General features: G+C 31.6%; 4 protein-coding genes across 7 annotated transcripts in view; 2 read left to right on the top strand and 2 right to left on the bottom strand.

The window, feature by feature from the left end:
* LOC123713825 (cytochrome b5 reductase 4) overlaps positions 1–7810 on the bottom strand; it is a 47490-nt gene extending 39680 nt beyond the window's left edge. Inside the window, exon 1 of one of the 3 annotated variants that reach the window (XM_045667703.1) lies at positions 7442–7810. Coding sequence is in view for 1 of the 3 variants with exons in the window: in XM_045667700.1 (XP_045523656.1) it covers positions 280–291 (12 nt within the window). In the remaining 2 variants the exon portion in view is untranslated. Of the gene's footprint in view, positions 1–275; positions 393–7441 lie in introns of those variants that run through there. The other 2 variants (XM_045667701.1, XM_045667700.1) reach the window with 2 other exon arrangements.
* LOC123713826 (fatty-acid amide hydrolase 2-B-like) lies at positions 1136–6211 on the top strand. The gene is made up of 6 exons (XM_045667706.1): positions 1136–1571; positions 2817–3036; positions 3700–3832; positions 4597–4721; positions 5081–5215; positions 5322–6211. Exons 1-6 carry the CDS (start codon positions 1383–1385, stop codon positions 6098–6100), a joined length of 1581 nt encoding a protein of 526 aa, XP_045523662.1. The 5' UTR covers positions 1136–1382; the 3' UTR covers positions 6101–6211.
* Positions 7811–9375: 1565 nt separating the features above from the next.
* On the top strand, positions 9376–11504 carry LOC123713651 (cytochrome c). Its single transcript, XM_045667427.1, has 4 exons — positions 9376–9529; positions 10050–10128; positions 10318–10426; positions 11015–11504. Exons 2-4 carry the CDS (start codon positions 10057–10059, stop codon positions 11158–11160), a joined length of 327 nt encoding a protein of 108 aa, XP_045523383.1. The 5' UTR covers positions 9376–9529; positions 10050–10056; the 3' UTR covers positions 11161–11504.
* A 1149-nt stretch (positions 11505–12653) lies between these two features.
* Positions 12654–16714, bottom strand: LOC123713700. 2 transcript variants are annotated; one of them, XM_045667517.1, is made up of 4 exons: positions 16571–16714; positions 15653–16501; positions 15272–15433; positions 12654–13817 (listed from the first exon to the last, which is right to left on the bottom strand). In XM_045667517.1, exons 1-4 carry the CDS (start codon positions 16617–16619, stop codon positions 13633–13635), a joined length of 1245 nt encoding a protein of 414 aa, XP_045523473.1. In that variant the 5' UTR covers positions 16620–16714; the 3' UTR covers positions 12654–13632. The 2 variants fall into 2 exon arrangements, with proteins under 2 accessions (XP_045523473.1, XP_045523472.1); XM_045667516.1 differs by having other exon boundaries at positions 15272–16501.
* Positions 16715–21764: the final 5050 nt, after the last annotated feature.

Genomic DNA, 21764 nt, shown 5'->3' with positions numbered 1-21764 from the left:
GCATAAAACATAATTAAAAGTGGGACAAATTGAAAAGAAATAGTGTTATAATTATTTAGAATAAAAAAAATCGAGTAGGCGTTCCAAGATACTTATTGGAAGGAACAGGTATTAGACAGTGAATGAGAAGGCACAGTAGGCAGATAACCTCCTTGTCTATGAAATAAAAACAAATGAGGAGAAAAATAAAACAAGAAACGATACCATAAAGGTTTGCGGCGCTAATAGATGAAATAGTTCTTGTAAATATCGTTGCAAAACAATTGAAGACTTACCTACTTCGGTTGTCATAATCCAAGTTAAAGTTACGTTCGCAATAACATTTTCAATAGGACAACAATCAGATATAATTTATAGGTATAGAAATGTTGAAGGAAACAGTTGTTATAATAACGCCCGGCGTCAGAAAGAGACGGTTGCAGATGACTAACAAAACACGTTGGGCCAGTGCTTCTCACTCAAAGTGAATACAGTAGATTTACTGTAATTTTGGCGTTGGACCAAAACATTTTTCAATAAAATAAATATAAAATATAAAATAATATAATAAAAACGTAGTATCAAAGATACTACGTTTTCGTACTTTATTTGAATCGCATTCTTTTTGTTCAAGAAGGTGACATAAGAGACACATCAAAGAAATTCAAGTTAGTTAGTTATCCATAATTGCTTCATAGACAAGAAAAACTTTTTAATGAAAAGATAAACCAACTAAAATAAACAGAAATAAATAATAGTCTATTTCACAGTTTAAAAATAAAGTATTGTTGAGAGTAATCTATATAAATGGCCTTAAAAAGCGTTATGGAGTAAAATAACTTGTTCATCATTAATTTCAAAAATCAATACTTATAATGATTTTTGATACGTCAGTCACGGGACATAAAACGGTCACAGATCAGTCAAATCGAACAATGACAATACATGGTTGTAAATAATGACAATTAAAGCATTAAAAACTTGACGTTTGTTCAAGTGTTTTAAAATCTTGTCAAAGTCAATTAATAATTAATTTGGTCTTATAATGACATATTTTTGAACTAATAGTATAATATAAATCTAAAAAATATTACTATGATATGTCAGAATAAAATATATTGTGACTAAATAAAAATAATACATATATCAATAAAATCACCTCCACCATCACCTTAATGACTGCAAAAGCAGTATAACTTTATATTTACAGTTATTTCAGCATTTTCGTTAACTTTTCGTTCTGGAAGCGTGGATGACTAACAACACGTCGTATTCGAGGTCAGAAGCTATACGCGACTTGGTGTGGTCGCGCATAATTTTTATTACTTTATTACAGTGATCTTTTACTACATAACAGTCAAATATTTACAGTGAGTTTTAACAGTGGAAAGTGATTAGTTACTATGGAGTTAGATAAACAGACTCCTTTGAAGTTAAAAGTGATACATTTTTTAAGATTAATTATCGCTAAAGTAGCTAGAATCTTCTTTAGTTTATACTATTACAATGATAGTAAGAAATTGCCGCCCATAACAAGTGATATCTTGAAAGAACCAGCTGTCGAGGTGGCGAGGAAAATAAGATATAAAGAGGTAAATTAAGAATTATTTTTATCTTATTTAAACAGTACAATATGCGCAAATAAAAATGATGTCACCCCCAGAAAAAATATAATACGTTACAGACTTTATAAGTTACCTACATTTTAAATGTGTCTTAGTCATAATTGTATTTACCCTTGTATCATCTACATTAGCTATAAAGCTGTACGTAACAAATAATTTGATTTAATTTCATTATTGAATAAAATAAATATCAAAAATCTCCAAGGATCAAAGATTGTATTGTATAAGTGACAAATCATCATAGTTGCAAGAATTTAATAGATAACCGTTTTGTAATTTTTGCTAATAATGCTTATGCGTTTAATAATAATGAGATAAAACTTTATCGCGAGATACCCGAGCTACCAAGTATGTCATAATAATGGACTATAATTATAAAAGATGTACAGCGATCATTGTGTTGTGTTATCATTGGTTGGTATAACCACCCGGAAACAGGTCAAAACCACAAAATCATGACACTACTAACATTCATGAATTGACATGAATTTGAAATCAAGGCAGTGTGTGTACAGTTATCTGATATTTTTATGACTTGCTTTCGTTTTTAATATCTGTGACTATAATTATCCATCTGAGATATTTGGTTCAAAATTCGAATCAGACATACGAACAATGATACGTCCGGAATATTTAAAGGAATTGGTTACGATTTCCTTTGCAGCTAATGTAAATTTTAAGATTCGAGGCGTAGCACGAACTATAGCTTTCGTTTGTCAAAATCTAACACAGTCAATATAACACATATCTCCAGACAAAGAGTTTTCTTTCATGAACAAGTAAACGACTGCAAACTCAATTTAAACAAGACAGTTACACCATTTGATTAGAAATGCCATTACTTAGTAAGTAATGTAAGGTAAAGTAAGCTTAATTTATACGCTTAATCCATTAAAACACATTTATTTTAAGGTGTTACATTAGGAGCTTTAAACCAGAATTTCTGATATCAAAATTACACATGACGTAATTACAATTTTCGTAAATTTTATTTTGTTATACAATAAAACGAATGTTAATTTAGATGATAAAAATATATTACAGAACTGCGTTTGATAAATTCTGCTAAGAGAGAAATAGGTTTTTGTTGGAATATGTTTGATTTCACTATATTTATATGCAAAAGCTTGAGCTAGTTAAGATCGTGGATGATAAGCTGATGAACATCCCCATATGTATCAGAATTTTAATATTACCCACAAAAAATTTCAGATTACAAGCATGCAAGTATTGGAAGAGTGTATCAGGCGTATAAATGACGTCAATTCACAACTCAATTGCTTCGTAGAAAATAGATTTGATAAAGCTTTAAAAGAAGCAAGGGAGGCCGATGAACTCGTACGCAACGGAACTAAAACCCCGGATCAATTACTTCAAGAGAAGCCATTCCTGGGCGTTCCCTTTACAACAAAAGACTGCATAGGGGTAAAAGGTAATCTTATTCTATAATTAACTGATGTAAAGACTAATCGTTCTGGTATTGATTAAAATAGAAGTATCCTTTTTAGCCAGCAATAATCAAAAACAATTTGAATTTGCTTGGAGAGTTGTAATTAGTAGCAATGATCCAAGCACTGTTAGTAATTAGGCGATTCATTACATTCGCTACTATTGGAATTGGAGCAACCACAGTGGGAACTCTCAGTGTACTTCATAGTTCTTCATAGGAAATTAACATAACATTTTGAAAGAACGAACAATTTAGTTCTTTCAAAAAAATGTAAAAAGCAATTTCTTGCAATTCTTACTTAACTCGAGACTATTCAGTCAACAATTTTTATTTAAAGTACCTATATATCAAGGTCAATTTAAGAGTCCGTATATATTATGAAACGTGTTTATTTGAATTTTCAATGCTATTACCATGTGCTAACCGGTTTCTGTTAACTCATATTTACAAGATTTTTTATAATGTTTATGTTATTCTTAATTATTCCGTACATATTTTAGTAAATTTATTTCATAAATTTTCGTCCTGGATTACTGCATTCTTAAGACTTCTATGTGATATTTAGAATGGCTGATTGCAATGCATGAGTTAAACGTCCACAGAAGACTGATTAGTTTCTGTATACACAGTCGTTTAATCTTTCAGGTCTTCACCAAACTTCTGGCATAGTATCAAGACAGAATTACATAGCGGAAGAAGACGCTGATGTTATCAGATTATTACGTAGCAAAGGTGCAATTATCATTGGTCTTACAAACGTACCCGAGGTTTGCATGTGGTAAGGAAATTTAATACAGCGTTAAGATTATTACATAAGATGGTTAATATGTGTTAAAATTCCATCAAATGAACTGCTTTGTAATTCTACTTCTTTATGGATTATTATTTATTTGTAGATAAGTAAGCATATTGCCTTTTTGTGTGCGACATTTTCCTTAATCATAAGTACTGCTAGTTTCACATATGTGAAATATAGCATGAAGTTATACGCTTTGTATCGCATTATAAAAAAGAATTAAAACTGGATAAACCTGTATGTTTTGTGAGAACAATAAAGGTTACTGCGATAATATACATGAATAATGTAAAACCAATATAAATTGATATGCCTCATTCTCGTTGTCTACGTGTGTGTCAGATCAGGGACTTCAGACAGAATCACTTCGTCAGACGTGATCCAATGAGGCAAAACAAATTTGTATGAAAATGGTCACGAGATAAAGCGTGAGATGACGCCTGTCAAAAAGTAACTGTTATAAGCCCAAGATCATTTCGAAATTAACAGGCTAGTGTAACGGAATCATTCCACAGCTAAAAAATTGTCACATTTCGTAATTTCTGTTTTATTTAACATCGACCATTTACAACACATCAAACGCCTTTGAAACAATATGTATTATTTATTATGCTACTGAATCTGAAATGTATTAATCATTGAGAGCCTTTCAGAGATCTGTAGCAGTATGGAGGCGTTTATGGTTTATAACTATTGGCTCATAAGTAAATAAATTATGTCAATTTTCTGTCATACTCTACTTCCAGGTGGGAGACCCACAACCATATTTTTGGCAGGACAAGCAACCCCTATGACACTACCCGGATTGTAGGTGGCTCATCTGGAGGTGAGGGTGCATTGCAAGCAGCTGCTGGTAGCATCTTTGGAATCGGTAAGCAATCAGTACTACATTGGTATGTGACTTGGTCAGATTTTGCGTGGTTAACTCCCCAAAATACTTTTGTAGAAAATAGTTTGACTATTGCGCCACTATCTCTGGCTACTTATTTGCCGGTAATTCCGAAAATTTATATTTGTAACGTATACAATCGTTAAACGATCGATACTAGCTTTAAAACAATATTAGAAAGAAGATTCGATCAACAGTATAATATTATAGACAAATAAACGTTTCAACAGAAAAAATAGCATTAACAAATTTTTAATGAATTCCGACTATGCTAAGCTAGCTACATAATTAGACTCACGAATAAAATTAACGGTGATTATTATAATTTTCCTTATTTGCAGGTTCTGATATCGGCGGTTCAATTCGTATGCCATCGTTTTTCAATGGCATATTTGGTCATAAGCCATCCCGTAACATCGTATCTAACAGTGGCCAGTATCCAATGCCGAATTCAGAATTCCTTAATACCTTCTTAGGTACACTACAATTACCATTACTATGCATAATTTATATATCTTGCTTATATTGATTCAATACGTAATTAGACTGTTTATTATCAATTAATATATTTTCATATTCCAGGCGTTGGTCCTATGACAAGGCATGCAGTAGATTTGAAACCAATTCTGGAAATAATGGCAGCAGATAACGCCAATAAACTTAAATTAAATGAGCCAGTTAGTGTGGAAAAACTCAAAGTTTATTATCAGATAAATAATAACGCACCACTTAGTGATCCAGTGGATCCAGATATCGAAACGGCAATGCTTAAAGTTGTAGAATATCTAAATGTGAAACACAAAATTGTTGCAGAAGAGAAAAAAATATCAATCCTGAGAAAATCAATGAATATCTGGTTCTCCAATTTGAAAACTACAAAACATTTTGGCTCTTACATAATGAAAGATTATGGATATTTTTCAATAATTAAGGAAATTTTTAAAAATATTATTGGATGTTCTGAAAACACATTAATTGCCTTATTTACAGCATTAATTGATTGGGGAGGGGTGAAATTTGACAGTGATGAGTATAAATCATATCTTAAGCTAAGAGATGAATTGGAGAAGATGTTTAAGGATATGTTAGGAGATGACGGTGTGTTTTTGTTTCCAACACATCCTACACCAGCCTTGTATCACAATGAACCCATATTAAGGGCCATGAATTTCTCATATACAGCTATTATTAACTGCCTAGGCTTTCCAGCAACTAATATACCCTTAGGTTTAAGTCGAGAAGGCTTACCAATTGGTATTCAAGTGATCGCTAATCATAATAATGATAGGCTATGTCTTGCTTTTGCTGAAGAACTAGATAAGGCGTTTGGAGGATGGATTGAACCTCAGAATTCATCATGATTATAGAAATTTAATTGGTTAAAAATTAGTGTTTGCATAAATTGGAAGCTTCCTCAATTATTATCTTCATACTGTATTTATTATCCTATTATTGAATGATTGCAGTTTTTATGGCATGGTTTCATTTTTTCAAATGGACTTAATAAATTTTAAGTATAAGAGAAAAAATTAAATGTTTACATTTGTGCAATATATATGAAAACAAATATATGACTTGAGCATTTACTGAGATAATATGTGGTCATTTAAATTGTATTTTACTGTTACATTCTGAAATAAAGAGTTTTCTAATAAAGTGTATTTAATATATGTGTTTAATTATATGCCTTTGTGTAAACAAATAATGTTTTATTTATTTATTTCATAAGAGATAATTTGAAATGATACATTTGGTACAAAACAATTTACTAAAACTAAAATAACTAACTATACATGAATTATCGTCCACTAGCAAGGTTCTGTATAATTGAGATAATATCTTTCCTCTTAGCGGTTGTGTTAATGCTGAACATCATATCACAAGGTGAAATCTGTCTATGAGACCTAGCATACTCGGCCAGGCGTTCTGTGTTACAAATAACATGCACACCACAGTCATAGCCATTACTTTGTTGTACACATTCTTTATCCACAAAGTTAATTAGATCTGAAAAACATCTCATAATTTAAATTTGTTAAATTAAATATGTAGTTATATAACATTTTTTAGTTTCATAAGATAGGTTTACTAGTTAATAAAAGATTACATACATGTAGTATGTTGATGAATTAAATACCTTACCTCCTCTACAAAAGTATGTCATTAGATGACTTGCAAAATCCCATGCAACGTCATGATTTATACCAGATGATGAATCAAGGTGGAAGAAACAATTTTCAATTTTGGAGTATACTAATAAGCTCCAGTGCATTCCACCAGCAGTGTCAGGTGAACTATTATCATTCAAAGCAAAGAACACAAACTTCTTTGAATCTATGTTTAAAGGTTCCAAAAAAATCTTGATTTCTTCTGTTGTAACCATTTTTATACATTGAGTAACTTCAGGTGAAACAAAAAGAATGTCATTCACATTGCTAAATAGCACCTTCTCCAAGTATTCAAAATAGAATGATATTATGGTATCATTTAGCCAATAAGGCCCATTCAAAAGATCAACATCAGATTGGTGTAACAATGTTTCATGAAAGCTGAGCACCACATAAGCCTTAGCCATGACTTACTAGATTGTGAGTGTCTCTTAGTATAAATATATTTTGATTTTATCTGGCAAAAATAATATTGAACTAAATAAATTAATTTTAAAACAGTAAATAATACAAGTCCCTTACCTAGTTACTTACCAATACAGTGTTGCGTTACATGTAGTAAGTTCTCAAACACTTTTGTTCAATTTCACCGATACTAGTCAAATATTAATTTGTTTCGATAAAATATTTATATTACTTTTTATGCCTTACACATTCTATTAGTCCACATTCAACATTACTGTCTCTATAAATCATTTTCGGACAAATCTTGCAATAATTTTTAATACCTGCAGATTAATGAAACACTTCATTAACTAATAGATATACTTTTCACTACCGATCATCATTTGTTGCATTTATTCCTAATCGATTAAAATAATGAAATAAAATGTTGGTCAATAGAATAAATATTAAATCCGCCGTATTCGAGAGTCTACTTACATTAAGATTTTAAAAGTTGAAGGTGAGCTTGTTAATTGTCATAGATATTGCACAGATAACTTCGTCTTCGAGTTTCTTTATGTATTATATGACAATTGACAATCGAAAAGTATACAGCGCAGGGCTGTCAATCAGTTGAATAATATTACACCGCAAAAATTTTACATTAAACTCTGTACTCAATTACATTTATTATAATTTGGACAACATACCAACAAAACCCATGTTGGTTTTTTAAATATTAAGTTACAACTTGGCTATTAAAAAGTGTATTAAATTATAACGGGCAGTCAGTCACATAGGATACATGGATATATATATATATACATCGGATTATATACAATTTGTACCAATTAAACAATTAGTATACTACTAGCTGTGAAATAGTGGTTTTTTTTACACGCTCGTTTTTTCTGTACAGATTCTAACGACCTTAAAATGAACAACGATCACATTTAAATTCGTAAAACCATCGCTTTGTCACGGCTGAGATAGGTTTTCATGGCTAGGCTAGTACTCCTGTTGGCTTGTTGACGGTCCAGCAATAAGCAATGGTAAAGTCCCTCAGATGCAACGCTATATTCGCGTGATGGAATATTGCCAATATCAATTACTTTTAACTACCTAAAATTCTTCTACAAATAAATGTAACTATGTCTCTCTAAATAATATAAAGTAATGCAAGAAATAGGTACATAAATTGAAATAAATCACATATTTCAAATTACATGTTTATATCAATTGTAGTTATTCCACACGAACAGCAATCATTTTCAGGAAAATCGAAGTTAGTATCGTGATTAGACGCAATTTCGTTGTTATTTCTTGTGGTACCTAATCGATCTAATATTTTATCTATAAGACAATCGTTTTTAAAATATTCTTCTTTAAGAGGTTTCACATGTTAACCTTGTATTCGCCAATCATCTAGTGTAATGGTTGCAAATGTATCTTCCGTCAATTAAACAATTTCTTTTGGGTCTTGAGAAATATTTTTCTCAGCCACGAGTCTTTTCACAAGATTTAATTTAAAATGGTGGTAATCCTTTATGATGGCGACTTTTTCTTTGTGACGGTGACAGGTTTATCTATAAGTTTCTTGATATATTTTTTGATATAGCTGTTTCAGACACGCCAGAAACAATGCTTAATTTACAAGAAGTACTTAACATAGTTTTATCTAGATAAATTACTAGAAATTACAATTTCAAAGTAAACATTCTATGCAAATAAAAATATATAAACTACCACTTAGGTTGTTAAAGTTCTCACGCAACCCTAAATTCAATAAAATTTTATGACGGTGGCTACTCTCTTGCGAATGTCATGATTTTGCTTTCATGTTTCACAATTTTCTTCACCCTTAGTATTATTTCTCGAGCAAAAGTTTCAATAATTTTAGACATTGTAATGACTGTTTAACAATATAAAAACAGAAAAGTTGCTCTAGCGTTTGAACAAAGTAAAAACACAGCAACGACAAAAAACGCAAAATGTCAGATTTAGTTCCACTTTTTGCCGTGGGACTCGCTTCATGAAAAAGACTACATTTTATACACTCCGCAAGTGGTAACCCTAAACCCGGAGGCCCTTTAGTAGTAATCGAACTTTTCGTCTTCGTAGTTCGTGTTCAGTCTTGTAATTTTAGCGTTGATAGAGGACGTATTTTTGGCATTGGCATTTCATAGTTGAACAGGAAAATTGTTTTTAGTATTTTACTTCACTAAGCACACACAAAAAGTGAGTATATTTTATTAATTGGCTACGTAGTTTCCTTTTTCATTTAAATTATTTTATCTTATATATTGGAGACCTATTGATGAAATAACCTTAAATATTGTGTAATGACATTTTATGTTTCTCTATTACCTAAATATTGCCGAAAAAGTATTTTACTATGATTTAAACTATTGTTTAATCACATTATTCGTAATGTTCCATAGAAAGTAAATTTTATACCCTTACGTAATAACGTCATCCCGCCCTAAGCTTTACTCATTTGACATTGATCTCCATGTGATCCTGACCCAGTTTGGATGCAAACTAGAGCCAAGTCTAGCTTAGAATACGGTATCTCTGATTTAAACTGATAACAAAGGTATCTATATGTACCATTGAGCATTTCGTCATTGACCTTTGTATTATGTAATGTATTTCTAGGGAAAATGTGATGATTTAATATAAGACGCAAGTGTAACCCTACATACTCTGTCACCGTTTAAGTCCCTAGTATTATAAATGTGTTAAATTTTTATTTCAGAAACATAATGGGTGTACCAGCTGGTAATACTGAAAATGGAAAGAAAATCTTTGTCCAAAGATGTGCCCAATGCCACACCGTGAGTATTCAGCCACATTTTCCTAATTTTTAATAATTATTTGCTTATATTGGGTTTCTCAATCTTTAACATTTTTCTTGCTGTCTTCATTTCTTAAGCTTTAAAATCGGAATTGTACTATAGACATTATGTGTATATTAGAAAAGTTTAGCCCATAATAAACTTATTAGATTTTTTATTTTGTAACAGGTTGAGGCTGGTGGTAAACACAAAGTAGGACCCAACCTTCATGGATTCTTCGGTCGCAAAACTGGCCAAGCTCCAGGATTCTCATACTCAGAGGCCAACAAGGCTAAAGGTATACTTCTCATACTTACCAAAATTACTTGTATTCATTACAAATCTTTACTATTAAGACATTTTTTTGTATCTTTGTTCATTAAATTATTGGATATATTACAATTTATTGCTTTTATATAATAGATAGTATAATATTAACTTTTAAATAGATACATATTGAAATTATAATCTATTCTAGGATAAGATAAGAATAAAATCAGACCTTGACTGCTTATACATGTCACATTGATAAGAAAGCCCGTAATTAGTTATTAGGTTGCTTGGGTATAAAAAAAAATATTTTTGACTTTTAAATAATAAAAAGGTAGCTAGTGAGTAATATTGTATAGTCTTTATTATTGAAAGAATTGGAACAGACGATTTCATCTTAACTATTATCTTTAACATAAATATTTTAGCTTACTCTAAAGCCTCTTTTAAATGTACTCTCCTCGGAAGTCATTCTTAGCATTCTACATAAGAGGCTTATTCCATTTCATATATCAATAGTACAAGAAAAATAACAATTCAGTCAGGTCAAATATTAAATTGTATTATCTTTAAGCTTAAACTTATTAGAAAATTATCATCCTATTTTTTATCACAGGCATTACCTGGAGCGACGACACTCTCTTTGAATACTTAGAAAACCCCAAGAAATACATCCCTGGAACTAAGATGGTCTTTGCTGGTTTAAAGAAAGCCAACGAACGCGCGGATCTAATTGCGTATCTCAAGGATGCTACTAAGTAACTTAAACCAACATAGGATAAATCATGGAAATGGAAGGATAACACTTCTTATTTCTTAGCCCAATCAGTATCATTATTTACATATTTATTGTACATCTAACAATAGGTTTCCATCTGTCATTGCAATTGGGACATGTGTGTGTACTAGTTATAATGTATGACAACAATGTAGTATAACAGTTGTGAATGTTTTTGATGTTATTAAATTATTAATAGATGTCATAATTAGTATTTTATTTGTAAAAATATGTCCTCGCATTATGGATTTCTATCTAATGGTTCCATAATTTGTTACCAATTTTTAGTTTATACTTAAATTGTGATTAATAAAGAATTTTAAGTTTTGTTATGTTTTTTTAGTATGTATGGTGTAGGTATTCTTTGGTATATATTATATAGCGTGAACTTAATTGAGTATAGCGTGTTGGAATGTCATGATTGCATTATAGAACAAAGATGGATTACAAAATGCCATCAGCGTTTAATTAGTGAAATCGTCATTCATAAATTCACTATTTGAGAGAATAGATCATATTCTTCAGCTTTTTAATATTCGTTAATAGGATGTAAATTGATATTAGTCTTGTACCAATAGCCAATGCATTTTATTACTTTTCAATTTAATTAGCAATGATATATAATATGATCAAGTTCCATTTGGTTTGCATTTGGATGTCATTCATTAAAATAAATATTTTTATTTTATATTGGGAACAATTACATTTACCTAATTAAACATGACACAATTAGATGGGCACATTCCGTCCTAAAGCCATCCCGTTTTTATGTAATGTAACATACATCATTTTTAATCTATCGATTATATATACGATATCGATATTCGATCTAAATTAGATCCTATTTTGGGAAATACTGCTCTAGAGCATAGATATACGCTATATAGAGTATTAGAGTTTATAGCTGTCTTGGTTTTTCAATTTAGTTGCGCAACTGTAATATGTATTGTAAATCAGCGACATCTATTATCTTGATATCATACTTACTTTGTGTATAATCTGTTTCTTGTTTTCTTTATTTTCAATAGATGGTATGTAAATAAAAATAAAAAATTTGATCGTCTAGAAAGGTCAGTGTCGTTAACATTTTGATTAATATGTTTTTATACTTCAAATGAAGTAGGTAATTTGTGTTATAGATTATGAACAGTCATTACACAATTACAATCACACACAATCTTCAGACTGGATACTTCTTTGGCTATTAATGCTATGTATTTTTATGTAATATACACAATAATTATCACTCTAGATGATAATTCAAAACGCCTGGCATAAAGTTAAGACATCTATGTGATATTAAAATGTTTTGATGTTCAATTTATAATATATTTTTATAAAAAAGATGGAAAATAGTTTCACCCATCCCGTGCACCACTCAGAGTGCTATGTGGGACTCGATCCAGTCCAGGGGAATCCTCTGAGTATTTTATTGGTAAAATATAAATGCAGGCGAAGAAGAAGAAAAATAATTAGGTATACCTATGTAGTTTTATTTAAATACAAAACTCAAAATTGTTTATTTATGCCATACAAAACCTAAATTCATCGTGACTGGCAAAGTGTAGGGTATTAGATCTCGAGGCCGAACTCCTACTCGATGGACTGATCAAGTAAAGGCTCTTACAGGTCTTACCGTCACACAGGCGCAGAGGGAAGGCGCTTGCCAAAGACAGGGAAAGTGGAGGAAGTTGCAACACCATTAACACGACCCTCAGAAATGTAGAGTACGTCAAAAACTTTTAATTCTGTAAATACAAATTCATCTGCGAGCATGTCTAGTATATTTTTAAATTCAATCTACAAGAATAGAATAACGCTATTGGTTTATGAGGTCATATTTCACATTGTGCAAGGCGTTATAATTGGTGGAAATGTTATTACAGAATTCAATTTAAATAATCAATTTGGTTTAATGTATTTATTGAAAAATATAATAGAAACCATTGCTTAATTTAAAACGAAACATCACAGTGCCAAAAAAGAACCTACTTCACTTGTTAGTTACTGTTAAGATACGAATTGGATGAAATAATATAATAAATAATAGTACAACAGACGTTATCATAATATAAAAATGAACCTAACAAATTAAAGCAGGCAAACAAATAAATACAGCAAACGAATCTAAAACACTCATCTTTTATTATTGTTTTGTTTATAAGATAAAAAGCAGTCACTACAGCCGATAGTTGCCGGCCTTTGAGGAAGGAGTAAGCACTCTTTTTAATATTTGGAGGTGGTATCTCCAAGCGGAGACCTCCTGGGAGCCGAGTAAACAGTTCGCTAGTTTGCAAAGAAGAGCTATTTATGATTATTGAAAAACATAACATTTCCGGTTTCAATATTACATGGATATTTTTGGTTAGATTTTATTACAGAATGCACATTTTGCAGCTCATTATTTATAAAAAATACCTATTTTTAATAAAGAAACCAGACTACTACATTCAAAACTATGTATACTTAAACCAAATTGTAATTAGAAGTAAGATAATTGTTTTCAAAGAAAATGAAGTAAAGTTAGCGCCATTGCATAGATCGGAGTGGCAAATTGTGCATGACCTGTAATATAAGCCGTTGTCTGGTAAATCCCTGTTTACACAAGAGGCAGCGCAGTCACGAACGACGAATGCGTAACCTGGAACAATGTGATAGTATGTTTATTTTATCCCTTCTTATTGAGGCACAAAGTTGATCCTGGTGGTTTCGTTTGTTTTTTCCTTAACTGCAAGAAGTAACTTAGGAATTACTTACATGTATGGTAACAGAACATAACATTTACTACTAACGAAACACACAAAATAATAATAATCAAAAATAATGAAGGAAGGAATAAGCTACATTTTAAGTGTGTAATGTGTGCGTGTTGTGGTTGTAAATGGGTGACGCTGGCTTAGCATTATGCTTTGAAGCAGATGTGTTCTACTGCCTCTGGTTATTCTGCCAGAGACCCCCAGTTATACCAGCAGTTAGTTTGTGCTTCAGACGTAAAAAAGTAAAATAATATAATAACAATAATTATTATTATTATTATTATTCTTTATATACATACTGCATTAAATAACAAACATGCAAAATACTTTTTTTGTCGGTTTTACATTCGTAAAAAGTTCTTGTTGTTCCAATAGTAGTCGCATAAAACAAATGTATATTATAAGTACAACGTAAGAAATAATTGTTTAAAAAATATTTATTATAATAAGTATGAAAGAATGTCTAAACGAAGGAATGGAAAGCGAAAACTTGTATTCGACTGACGTAATGACAGGAAGAATTTTCTTTTTTTGATTTAATTTAGTTAATATAAAAAAAAACTGAAATATCTACAAGCAGTTCTACGTTATTTGCTTATTAGTAATAATACTAATACCGGCAGAGATTTTTGGATAGCCGAGTTGCTGTCAAATTAGCTATAAAAAATAAATCAATGGCGCTACAACCATTTTAGGTCTGGACCTCAGATTTCTGTAACTGTTTCATGATGTTTAACAAATTGTTAATCGAATAGGCAGGTAGCTGATCAGCCTCCTGTGCCTGACGCACGCTGTTTACTTTTTGTGTCTAAAGCAAGCCGGTTTCCTCACGATGTTTTCCTTCACCGTTCAAGCGAATGTTAAATGCGCATATAGAAAGAAAGGCCAACCTGCACAACCCGGGAGCGAACCTACAACCTCAGGGATGCGAGTTGCACGCTGAAGCCACTAGGACAACACAGCTGGACTGCTGTTTATTAATATGACTTGAATAATATTTAATGTTAATATTATTCTTAACATTAAATATTCTATTTACCGTCAGACACATTCTACACTTGTTCAAGTTTGTATATTCACGTTATTTTTTCCTTTAAATATTAACAATATCATATTAAATTATCCAAATAAGCTCGTGTCTTTGATTGTTTTGTGTCCGAAGAATACACTGTTTTCTATAGAAAAAGGTAGATATATTGCAGGCTATGTTGTTATTGCAAAAAGGTCTCAGATTTCGTTCGAACGTTTAGTTTGGAAACAGTTTTCCATTAGTTATTATTACTTTAAAAGTATATAAATATCACACAAAAACTTAACCTATGTCCTATAAAACAATTACCTCTGTGTTTGTAAGTTTTCGTCACACAAGCGTTGTGGCCTCCGCGGCAGTATTTCGCTGGTGTGCTCATATCTGGTAACCAGCATGTTGGATTGTTGGTGCTGCTACAAGCAAAACAGACGCGGGGATGTTCAATCAACATCAAATTCGATTTATCCATTTCTGAAACACCAAAACCTTTAGATGGATTACTTGCTATTCTGTTTAAATCTTCAGCGGTAATATGTGAGTCATTTAGTAGAAAATCTATATCAGACTCATTAAATTCTGCTATTCTGTTAAAGGCTTTGTATTCACTCGAGTTTGAACTTTTACCATCTACTATTAATGACTTCTCAATTTGGTCATTGGATATAGAATTGGATTGGTTTAAATTATTACCCTGTACTTTTAATACATTTGGGTATATCGGTAACGCGTATTTCATCGGCGGTGGACCCGTAAAAGGATTGTAATAGTTTATTGGGAATTTTTCTTCATTCAAGTTTGAAGGCATTCTAATATCATTAGTTTCTTCATTATTGAAATTGGCATCCTTGCTTTGATCCAAGAACTGGTGCTTTCTATTTGAAATTTCTCCATCGGGTTCGTTTTTTATTACTAGTGATTCGAATACAAAATTCTTTTGCGTGCTGTCAAGGATGGTGTCATGGTTATTTTGTTCAGAAGAATGGCTGCTTGTTTCACTATCGATATTATTAATAGGATCTTCTTCGTCAAGTGCACGTCGTAAATGTAACGTAGTATCTGTTAAATATTCCGTATTTAGGTGTGGCGTCGTAATATCATTTACACTGGTATCATTTATTACTCCTAGTTTTTCAGAAACTGGTAAGAGACGTGTTACAAAATTGTCTGGTGTTATAGTTGTTTCTTTTGTTTCATTAATTGATTTTTTATCGGTCTTTGATTCTTCAGTTTCTACTGCGTTTGCAGTTGTTCTTGGACCTTCCCTTAGGTTTTCTGTTGTTGTAAGGATTTCGTTGGTGCTTGAATTTTCAATTCTTGTCGTTGCCACATTAACTTCTGTTTGTGGACTTTTATCGGATACGTGAATGTGTTTTTCCTTTTTATCAATGCTACCACATTTCAAGAGTCTATGTATTTCTTCTTTGTAATGGCCTCTTAATGAATGAATAGTCTTCCTTTGGCCTTTGTTATAATTGTTGTGATCCTCAGGATCTTCATATCCCGCTGAATGTGAATCTCCTTTAGTCTTGAGTATTTGCCCTGTAATATAAATATGCATAATGAGTGACGGAATATCGAATTAAGTGATGAAATAATCAGAATAGGCACCTAGAAATAATATTGTCGTAAATAAAAATATAATAAATTTGCTGGACATTTTAGTAACTTTCACACAGTCGTGAGAGGAAATTGGAGTTTTAGAGTCAAATGACAACAGACCTAATAAAAATCCAAAGTAGAAGGCATAACTTTTATCTTTAAGAGCTGTGAAGCGATATCGATGTATTGTGGATTGGCATTGTGGAAAGGTATTAAAAGAAAACAATAGCCGTTTTGGTTAAGTGAATTTCAATCGGAATCGGTACCGGATGCCTAACTTATTTCTGACACTCTTACATAGTCTTACACACATATATACACATAGTCTTACACATTTGTTATTAGAGTTTGAATCCCGAGGTAAGTATTTTTTGTTTTGTCTATTAAATGTTAAAATAAAGACTATATTCTATGTAAATTTCTTTCTCTTCTTAAATTGGGGGCGATATGGGTCCGTCTTAATTTGAGTAAACATGTTTAAACCTCTGACATTTTTTTTATTTGGTGTTCTTGCTGTGCATTCTATTATTGTTACAGCATACGTACATTATTCACACTTATTACGAGAGCTAAGGTCGAAGACTTTGATGTTATATATTCCATATATAAGCATAATATTACATTATAATATAACATTTAAGTCCGTCCTCGATAAACGGACATGACGGTACTTTTTTAAATATGAACCAGTCGATTTTGAGATAAGTGTTTTCACCTACACATACAACTCTTCTTCTATTTACTTCGATATCAAATTGTATTCCTGAAAATGTGCTTGTACCAACGCAAAATAACATCATTTAAATAGGAATCTCTTTCACACTTATTTTACTTTGTATATAAATACACCCGTAAATGAGGAACAGCCACATTCAACGTTCAACTAATTGGAATCGCGTTCATGTTTCAACTCGGACAAGTTGTCAACCTACCGAAGATCTGTTTTTGTCAATTTCGCATTTGTATTACAGTAATTTTTGTTATTAATGCGCGATCCATTAGAAAATTTAAGGTCGTCTTAATTTAATTGGGTTTTTATGTGCGTTGTAAAATTGAGTACGGGGAGAAGTTTTGAGGCATTTAGAAGTAATAATAATACTTAATAATAATTAAGCCTCATTTATTCCTTGAATTTACAAAATAAACACTCACATAAAATATATATATTTTCTATTTTTTTTTCGAGGACCTCTTATTGAGTATAGGCTGCTAGTTGGAGGAGAATTGGCCCCATCTCTCTCTGTTTTGAGCATTTTCTCCCAATCCTCTCCACCAACTTTCTTAAACTCGTCAGCCCACCGTGCAAGAGGGCGACCACGCTTTCTTTTTCCTGGTGGCCCTTTCCACTTTGTTATCCTCTTTGTCCATCTGTCATTGTTCATTCGAGCGGCATGACCCGCCCATTTCCACTTAAGTTTTTTGCAATGGTATAGTGCATCAAAAACCCTCGTTTTTTTCTAATTTGTGTACTTCTGATCTTGTCCTTCAGTTTTCAATTTAGTACACTGCGTTCCATTGCTCGTTGACAAGTTGTTATTTTTCTATTTGTGTTCGAGTAAAATATCCATGATTGGCTACCGTAAGAAATACATGGTATATACACGTGTCTAAGACTTTCTTTTTTAAGTATATAGGTATCTCTGCCTTCAGTACTTCTCTGTATCCCCATAATTTGTCCCATGACATCCTAGTTCTCCAATCAACTTCATCATGATGCCGTGAATTTTTAAAAGATATTTCCTTACCCATTTGGAAGTAATGAGTGGAAAATCATGAAAATGGCCTGCACTTCAATATGAAATTTGGATATCAACATGGTGGTTGGTTTCTTCAGAATTGGAATAACGAACTTAATTAAATCAAATTTATCCAAATAATAAACATGTAATAATCCAGCCTATATGTGTCTTGGTTCTTTAATATGTTTAATTTCATCGTGTCGTCATAGTTCAGTTTTGTATAGATTAATAACCTCTCAACATCGGACGCCGAATACGAAATTTCACCCGTATCACGTCGTCGTCTATCGTCCTAGAACTGAGACTTTTGTATTTATATGTGGAACTAGAAACCCACTGAAGTATTTCAGAACCATTTTGACTTAGGGACAAGAAAAGAGCGTGCCAGTTCTTAAAAGGTGGGCACTTGCGAGCCTTCTGTGAATGTCCACGGGCGGCGGTATCACTGAACAACAGATGAGCTTTCTGCCCGTTTGCACGTGTTATATAAAAATATATATCCTCGATTTTTATTTAAGGAATCCCGGTTACTTCCGGCCGGGATTATAATTTGCGAATCAATCTCAACCCGCCTATAGATTGATATCAACATGGTTTGTTATGATGCAAACATAGTTTAAAATATAGTTTTATTATAAGGATCTACTACTTATATTTTAAATGACAATTAATTATATAAATCTTCGTCTATAATGTAGTTATACTCAGTGTAAAATTAAGACTATTTTTTATTGGTAGTCTAAAACACGCAGAAAGACAAAAGATAAATTGGTTAAAATTGTTAATGTGTATGTCCTAATTAATGACGTTTAATAAACATTTAGAAATCCCTCAAAATGTCTTTTTTAATTATGTTTTTGTAATTTTTACTAACAAGTTGAAACTTCATCTGCAGTTAATGAAAACTTTGCCTTTATTTCCATTTTATGTTTCTTTTGGTCTTGAGTGAAGATTTTTAATGTATAATAAAATCAACAGTAATTACGTAAAACGGAACGTAGAATACAAAAACGCGTGTTTCGTTAGATTGTGATCCAAAATACGGTCCGCTAAAATTGTAAATCTGTGCCGAAACCCAAGTGTTCACAATTGAGTTTAATAAATCTTTCTTCAAATTAAGGATCTAAATATCCTTTTGTAAAGCTATTGGTAAACATACCTACAGCTATTTGAGTACGATTACAATAGCCGATTTTTACAGCGTCATTAATCACTAAAGACTACGAGGAATAATTTGCTCCATTATTTTCTTTATCTGAAAAGATTTATGACAAAAATGAAATTAGTATGTTATATAGATATTTATGTAACAATATAGAACATTTATATTTATGTAACAACGCCTAATTTTTATATAATAGTACTTAGGTAGATATTATTGGATTATCTAATTGAAAAGTAATTTTTATGTTTTATAATATGTAATATTTGTGCCAAATCTTTATTAATCATATTCATTTTAAAGCTTATTTTAATATTTTTGAAATTATTATTTTCTTGCAACATCGTTTATTTTTTTAAACAAATATAGCCTATAACACTCAGGGATACGTGTATTATTCTAATGGTGAAAAAGTTTAAAAAAATTGTTAAGTAGTTTTTTAATTAATTCGTTATGTAGATTACGATAGGTGCTGCTCTTCCTACGTCCTAAAAGCATTCTCGTCTGGCCCAAAGGTCCAAATGGCTGAAGTCGAGAAGTTATATCTTTGATATATCCTAAGGCCTAAGCGGTCGGAATTAGTTACCGAGTTTCGGGGTATGACGTGTCGCAGTGATTTGTTGCCGGACTTTGTAAGTGTCGCTACAATCACAATAAATGTTTTTCTTTATTATATTAGCATAGATGACATCACTACCTCCAATTTGATATGACTATAAGCACAGCAAGCACATATATTAAACTTGTATTTTATATAGATTTTTACGATTTGTTTTATTAACGCAATAGGTGATAATAACACTATAGTTTTGAAGTGAAACTTTTTATCTGCGTTGTAAAAAAATACCGTCACATTTTTCGGTTACGCGTCACATTTTCCGTTACGCACCATCTTTTTCTTGTCCCTTCCACGGTTGATTTGAAGAGAGTCGAAGCCATTAATAACAAAAATATATAATAACGATAACAACGATAGTAATAATTCTATTACAATCAATGAAATTATATTAGTAATTGTATTATTTGTATTCATGTCTATGATAATAAAAGCTTTTGTTAAACTTTATCTTATTTAACTTTATTAAACCAATTTCTGTAAAGTTGCATATAGTAGATAATTTTTCGAAAAATAAGGTCATAAAGTACTACTGCGTGTACTAGTGTACACACTAGTAACGCACACTTATTTTTTTATTGATGACCTCGTAATATTATAGCGTATTAATATACCATAGACAGTGCATTATATTAATTGTCTGTGGTTATACATATTTAGCGTGGCCGATCAATGTATATGTTATATAAAATATGAGAATGATCTAAATTTGTGAACAAGAATTGATAATCAGCTTTTGGCAAACCGCTGAGAAGGGTTCACTAAATTACAGATATAAATTAAGTCGTACCTTTAATTAAATATTAATCGAGACTGAGAATTGGGGTTGCATTTAATTATTCAACATAGATTACTAAAATAGTAGTTACGTTAAATAATTAAATAGATATTAAAATAAATTCAGTATTTTTTTAATGATATTATTATACGTTTTCAGTTACATAAGGTTCATGGGGTATATCTGTTTTATCATTTCCATTTTACGTGCCAAATAGTATCAATAGTTTTGTCGGCAATCGATCGTAAGATCGACTCATACATATACTTTAAGTAATAAGCTACTAAGGAGTAAGGCTAGTTATTTTAGATCATAGGCTGTTGGCTATGGAAGTCATATAAGTATTGTCTTTGGTTAACATAGCTTTTACACATTGAAAGAAAACAATTTTTTTAACCAGATTAAAGCTATTTGTATTATTATAAACTTATAATTATTACATAATTTTAAATTTAAATTTTTCCGACGTTTCGCGTGCCTTACAGCGGGCGTGGTCACGGTGACTGAAGACAAAAGGTATTGAATGTCAAAAGTATCACAGCTGTAGAGAAAGTTGTGTTATCTGTATTTATTTCCCCGAAGTTGGTATCGACTAAGAGATGACGTCATCTTTTAGTCCAATAACACCTTTTGTCTTCAGTTACCGTAACCTGTAAGCACGTAAAGAGAGCTGTAAAGAGCGTAGTAGCCCCAGGGGAGCCCACTAGTACGCAGGGGCGTTGCAGATGTCCATGGACGGAGGTTATCACTTTATTTAAAGTGATCTACCTGGTCGTCTTCCTCCTGTCCCTTCAAAAGAAAATAAAAACGCTACGAATCTATGATTTTTATATGCAAGGTAAGGTAAGGTAAGGTGGACTCAATTTCCGCACTTAGACGCGTAGTTGGTCCGTTGTGCGTAAAAGCCC

This window comes from Pieris brassicae, chromosome 8, assembly GCF_905147105.1.
Source record: "Pieris brassicae chromosome 8, ilPieBrab1.1, whole genome shotgun sequence".
Classification (NCBI taxonomy): Eukaryota; Metazoa; Arthropoda; class Insecta; order Lepidoptera; family Pieridae; genus Pieris; species Pieris brassicae.
This window is presented reverse-complemented; position numbering and strand designations above follow the sequence as displayed.

What these genes read in the sequence shown, in the direction of transcription:
- LOC123713826 (XM_045667706.1), top strand. Translation starts at nt 1,383, where the DNA reads ATGGAGTTAGATAAACAGACTCCTTTGAAGTTAAAAGTGATACATTTT. An exon ending in AGACTGCATAGGGGTAAAAG is followed by an intron (nt 3,037 to 3,699) that starts GTAATCTTATTC and finishes TTAATCTTTCAG; the next exon opens with GTCTTCACCAAACTTCTGGC. An exon ending in TGGTAGCATCTTTGGAATCG is followed by an intron (nt 4,722 to 5,080) that starts GTAAGCAATCAG and finishes CCTTATTTGCAG; the next exon opens with GTTCTGATATCGGCGGTTCA.
- LOC123713700 (XM_045667516.1), bottom strand. Translation starts at nt 16,619, where the DNA reads ATGTCCAGCAAATTTATTATATTTTTATTTACGACAATATTATTTCTA. An exon ending in TACGACAATATTATTTCTAG is followed by an intron (nt 16,502 to 16,570) that starts GTGCCTATTCTG and finishes TTTATATTACAG; the next exon opens with GGCAAATACTCAAGACTAAA. An exon ending in GAAAACTTACAAACACAGAG is followed by an intron (nt 13,818 to 15,271) that starts GTAATTGTTTTA and finishes ACATTGTTCCAG; the next exon opens with GTTACGCATTCGTCGTTCGT.
- LOC123713651 (XM_045667427.1), top strand. Translation starts at nt 10,057, where the DNA reads ATGGGTGTACCAGCTGGTAATACTGAAAATGGAAAGAAAATCTTTGTC. An exon ending in GATGTGCCCAATGCCACACC is followed by an intron (nt 10,129 to 10,317) that starts GTGAGTATTCAG and finishes ATTTTGTAACAG; the next exon opens with GTTGAGGCTGGTGGTAAACA. An exon ending in AGAGGCCAACAAGGCTAAAG is followed by an intron (nt 10,427 to 11,014) that starts GTATACTTCTCA and finishes TTTTTATCACAG; the next exon opens with GCATTACCTGGAGCGACGAC.